General features: G+C 43.5%; 1 protein-coding gene across 1 annotated transcript; it reads right to left on the minus strand.

The window, feature by feature from the left end:
* Positions 1-5: 5 nt before the first annotated feature.
* On the minus strand, positions 6-4,447 carry LOC120112218 (proteinaceous RNase P 2-like; the record flags this gene model as incomplete). The annotated part of the gene is made up of 4 exons (XM_039131080.1): positions 3,448-4,447; positions 958-1,059; positions 657-832; positions 6-192 (listed from the first exon to the last, which is right to left on the minus strand). Coding segments are annotated over exons 1-4 (1,386 nt in total), but the record flags the coding sequence as incomplete, so codon positions are not given.
* Positions 4,448-5,602: the final 1,155 nt, after the last annotated feature.

Below are 5,602 nucleotides of genomic sequence, written 5' to 3' on the forward strand. Positions count from 1 at the left end.
GTGTGTGTGTGTGTGTGTGTGAGAGAGAGAGAGAGAGAGAGAATAATTTTTAAGTGTTTTGAAGTATATACTTGATGATGCTCTTTCCATTTGGGGAAAATGGACCGTCCTAGGAGCTCAAATATATGATCTCTCATCTCATCATTTGTCACAAGCAAACATTTGAGCTTCACTGCTGCATAGAGCCAGTACCTAGAGAATAACAGTTCATTATATCACATCCGAAAGAATTTGGCAAAAGGTGGAAGAGAGCAAAATAACTAAAGTAATGCTAACTCAAAGCACCGCCACACAAAATGTTAAAGATAAAAGTCATGAGTTCAATGAAATGCCAAAGAGAGGTAGAAAAAATAGTATTGATCCCTCTGCAAGGATGCAACTAACCAGGTGATTAACTGGTGACTAACCCAACCATCTTCAATTATGCATTAAGCAGATAATGTTTCTATTCTGAAACACGCATAAAACATTCTGATCCCACAAGATATTTCATTTATCAGCTTATAAGAAGAATTTTGGTTGAATTCTGGACCAAAACTTTATTTTTTTCTTGAAATTCTAAATCTTCAAGAACATGGCAGTTGAAGGAACTATTTTAATTGTTCTGATTCTAGCAAGGCCACCCGCCACCCGGACGCTTATGTAAAGATCCTTACCAATCATCATTTGATCCAGTTGGTGTTGTGTACAATGCCCCTTCAGCTCTCCACTTCTCAAGTATCTGCCTATTTGAAGGATTTTCCATGAGTGCTAGAGCACGCTTATTATGCAGTATAATGAGTGGCCATCTGCCCTGGCTTCTTTCAAATAGTTCTCGTACAACAGCATCTAGCTGCTCTATTTAGGTATACATCATGCAAAAAGCATCAATAAGTAAACATGAACACCAGCATACAAAGCAATAGACAATATGCACCATAAGTAATACAAATAATCAGCAAAAGGTAATGTAAGAACCTGAGACAAACTGAATCCACCATCTGCAAAATTCTGCTGATAAAGCCCAACATTTGCCCCATCAATTATAGCTTCATACTCACTGTGCTTTTCCAACCATTCCTAAGCAAAGAGATATGCGAATAAAGATAAATCTCAGATAACAATATTGAATGAGTTCTTTCTTGATTTTTTACAACTTACTATGAAAAACAGCTACATGTTTTCATACGAAAGGAAATACTACCGAGAATAATAAATACACCTACTAGGCAAGAGATCAAAAGTGGACATGCTAACAATGCTCAAGACAAGCACGAGTGAGCAAAGAGCCACAGACCAGTTAAGAACTACACACAGAGAGTGGAGTCTCATGAAACCTATGCCAGGCAAGAACATAAAGACCTTGGCAATAATAAACAAGATCTCTTAGTGTTTATGTAATTACATTTTCCGTTCACAAGACTTCAAAGGGGCTGAAGTTGGAAACGTCACAGTTTATAGATACTAAGGCCCTGTTTGGGGGAGCTTTTGGAGGGCCAAAAAGTACTTTCTGGCCCTCCAAAAGTACTTTTAGGTAAAAAAAGTGTGTTTGGTAAAATTTCCAAGAAGCTGTTTCAGCTTTTGCGGGAAGCTGAAAACAGCTTTTTGGCAGAAGCTCAATTTTGGAGCTTCCCAAAAACGCTGTTTTCAGCTTTGTCGGGAAGCTGTATTTTTGACCAAAATACTCCCATTTAAAAGTTTCTTTTTCCTCCCAAAAATCTCAATCGCACCGCCTGTTTCTCTCTCACCATCCCCCCTCTCTCTCCCTCTCTATCTCCTTCTCCTCAATGCCGCCGGCCCTCCTCTTTTTTTTTTTTTTTTTTTGGGAGGCAGCCACCACGCCGGCCACCCGTGGCCGCGCCCCCCAGCCCCCACCCGAGCCCCCCGCTGCTGCGACCCACCACACAGCAAAAAAAAAAAAAAAGGAAGGGGAGGAAGGGGCCACCATGGCCGCTGCCTCCCCGGCCGGCCCGCCGTCTCGGCCCCCCTCCCCCGCGGTCACCGCGGCACGCCGTCCCGGCCCCTTCGAGCCCCTCCTCTCCCGCGGTCGCCGCGGCACGACGTCCCGGCCCCCTCCCGAGCCCCCCTCCCCCCGCGGTCGTCGGGGCCCGCCGTCCCGGCCCCCTCCCGAGCCCCCCTCCCCCGCGGTCTCCGCGGCACGCCGTCCCGGCCCCCTCCCGAGCCCCCCTCCCCGCGGCCGTCGGGGCCCGCTGTCCCGGCCCCATCCCGAGCCCCCCTCCTCCCGCGGCCGCCGCGGCCCGCCATCCCGGCCCCCTCCCGCAGCCGCCGCGGCCCGGCCCCCCTTCCGGCGCCGCCGGCTTTGCGGGAGAAGAAGAAAGGAGAAGAAGGAAAGAGAGGAAGGAAAGAGAAGAAGAGAAGAAAAAAGAAAAGAAAAAAGAAGAGGAAAAGGAATGAAAAAAAAAGAGAAGAAAAAAAAGAAAAAGGAAAGAAAAAGAAAAAAAGAAAAATAAATAAATAAATAAATATGTATATAAATGAACAAATAAATAAATAAATAAAATAATAAATAAATATATTTCAATGAAATAAAATAATAAATAAATAAATAAATAAAAATATTAGTAATTATTTAACCAATTTTTTCACCTAGTTAGAAAATTTGTTAGAGAAATAAATGGTCATCAAAAGAGTAAAAAATTAATTTATACTAATAATTATAATATTTTATATATTTATTATTATATTATACTATAAATATAATATAATATAATATTATGTTATGTTAAATAATTTAATATTATATTAAATTATTATCCTATAGTATACAATGTTATAGTGCTATATTATAATAATATTATGTTACATTATATTAATATTATACTATATCATATATTTATGTATTAATATATATTATATTTTATTATGCACTATTGTATAATACTAGTAATGTCCTTTATGGTCATTTTGTCATACAAAAGTACTTTCTCAGTTTGTTTACCAAACAAATGTTAAAGTGCCACAGCACTTTAGAAATGTAGTTACCAAACAGCAAACAGCTTTTTATAAAAGCTCTACTTCCAATAGCTCTACTTCTAACAGCTCTACTTCCAACAGCTCTACTGCTAACAGCTCCCCCAAACAGGGCCTAAATAGTCAAACCAACCCAGAACATATAAAAGTATGTAAGTAGTCAGATGCAATTCAAAACTTTAGTGAAAAAAGGATCTTAGAATTCTCGTTCATTAAAGGCGAGGGCAGACCATGGAAGATTTGAATTGAAGTATCAGGAAGTGATTTGAAGACACTTTTCCTGGAAGAAAGGATTTCACATGAAAGAACATAATCCATAAAGCCAGCTTAACTGTTGTCATTTACCAAAAAAAATGTAAATACGGTGTGCTGAGACAGATGGTTGTGAAGATGAGGAATAGAGGTACAGAATTGAAGGAAAACAAATAAAACACGTATCGTCACTAACATTTCTGACAGCAAGAAAATGCTTTTTACCTGAAAATTCCTGAAATTGGATTTGCTTTCCCTTCCCAGAGCCAAACTAGCCACAGATACTGCAAACTTCTCTGTCTCCATTCGATCGATATCCACACAAGCCAACCTCTGCCCACAACCAGAGCAATCCCCCTCGGAGCTTACAGTGACATGACAAATATCCCATCCCCCCTCCCCCAACCATCCGAGCCCATGCCAGCCACCGCCATTCATCAAAATTGCATCTTTTACCCTGCCGGCATCCCAATTCGATCTCCCAACCTCCATTGCCCGCTCGCTTCTGAACCACCCCTCCAAAATCTCTGCCGTGGGGCCAGCCACACATCCGACACTGCCTCTCAACTTGTGCAAGTACCCATATACCTTCTCCTCCCTCCCCACCTTGGCGCTCACCTCCAGCAGAGCCGCAATCTCCGGCTCCTCCGGCACGACGCCCATCGAGACCATGTGATATTCCACGGCGTACGCCTTATCGGCTTCCAATCTCCGGCAAAAGGCGAAGAGCGCCGGACTATAGGTCCTCAGCTTGGGAGTGGCGCCGTACCGCTCCCCCATGGTCTTGACCAGATCGAATGCGAGGTCGGCGCCGCCGTCGGGCCTCTGGGCGGCGATCCGGGCCATGGAGGTGATGGTGGCCTCGGTGGGGGTAGCGCCGTTGGCGGCCATCCGGTCGAAGATGGCGAAGCTGGTGTCGATGGAGGATTTCTTGGAGGGCTCGTCGAGGGTCTCGATGGAGGTGGAGATGATGTGGAGGAGAGAGTTGAAGTGGTAAGCGGACAGGCGGTGGTTCTCGGCGGCGGCGGACTCGTAGAGGGCGAGGGCACCGGCGAGGTCGCCGGTCTTGGCGCACATGTCGAGGGCGTGCCGGAACTGGCCCTCTCGCGTGCCGTTCTTCTTCCTGGCCTTCCCCGCGGTCTCCATTGCCGAGAGCTCCAACCCTCCGAAAAGCCCTAAACCCCTCCGATTTAAAACAAATCGCAACCCTGACCCCAACCCTAATTTTAGCGGGGAAGGATTGCTTCCGGCGAGAACGCATGGATATTTCTGTGCGGTTATTTGATGTGCCGCTGTCGATCTGTCGTCCAGACGGATTCCAAACGGCCTTCGAAGTCATTGTTTTATGCGGGAGGATATCTGCCGTCCAACATTGTTAATCGGGATCGTCCGGAACAAGGGAATATTTATATCCCGAAAGAAAAATAAAAACAGATATATTATTCATACCCAAATATTCAATATTATTTATGATTATAGTTGATCACATATAGCACTCATAATTTTTTTTTAAAAAAATAATCGTATTAACATACAATTAATTTAATTTACTTTCTATAAAATTATTTTTTAAATTTTATGGATATAAAATTTAACTATCTGACTTATACCTATATTTATATATATAGATATCTATGCATATCGGTTTAAAATAACTATAAATATGAATTTTTTACTCTTAATCAATATCCATGTCCATATCCTTATTTATCAAATATAAATAGATACAGATATAGATATATCCATATCCCATCCATGTTTGATTTGTTTTCATTGGATGGATTGTCTAAAATTTAACGCTCTACATATGGACAAATGGATGACTTTTTTTTTTAGCATATTAAGAAAAAAGAGAAAGAAGCAACAAGATAGACAGAGATCAAGAAAAATGAAAGTTGTTGGTGGAAAAATGGACCACCCCACAAATGTAATTATAGCACCCAAATCCATCAGCAAGCTCGAGCTCATCCTAAGTGATTGAGCTCTTCCGCTCTCGAGCTCATCCTAAGTGATCGGGCTCTTCCGCTCTCGAGCTCATCCTAAGTGATCGGGCTCTTCCGCTCTCGAGCTCATAGACCAGAGAGCCGAGACCAGAGAACCGAGACCAGAGAGCCGAGACCAGAGAGCCGAGACCAGAAGGCCGAGCACAGCAGGCCAAGCCCATGCCTTAGCCAAATATCCAATTTCCACCTAACCCTCTAAGGGACCTGACAACCCCACTACAACCTGCCGCTATCTCCAAGCCATCAAGGCATAAGATCTCCGCAGGTATTCGGCACGACTTGCCATTAATGCATGAGACCCCCTCAAGTCTCCGATGCATTCAGTCATTTAATGAACACGGCCCAAGACGATCTCCGGATCACTGAACTATCAGAGC

Source organism: Phoenix dactylifera, chromosome 10 (genome assembly GCF_009389715.1).
Source record: "Phoenix dactylifera cultivar Barhee BC4 chromosome 10, palm_55x_up_171113_PBpolish2nd_filt_p, whole genome shotgun sequence".
In the NCBI taxonomy this organism is placed as follows: domain Eukaryota; kingdom Viridiplantae; phylum Streptophyta; class Magnoliopsida; order Arecales; family Arecaceae; genus Phoenix; species Phoenix dactylifera.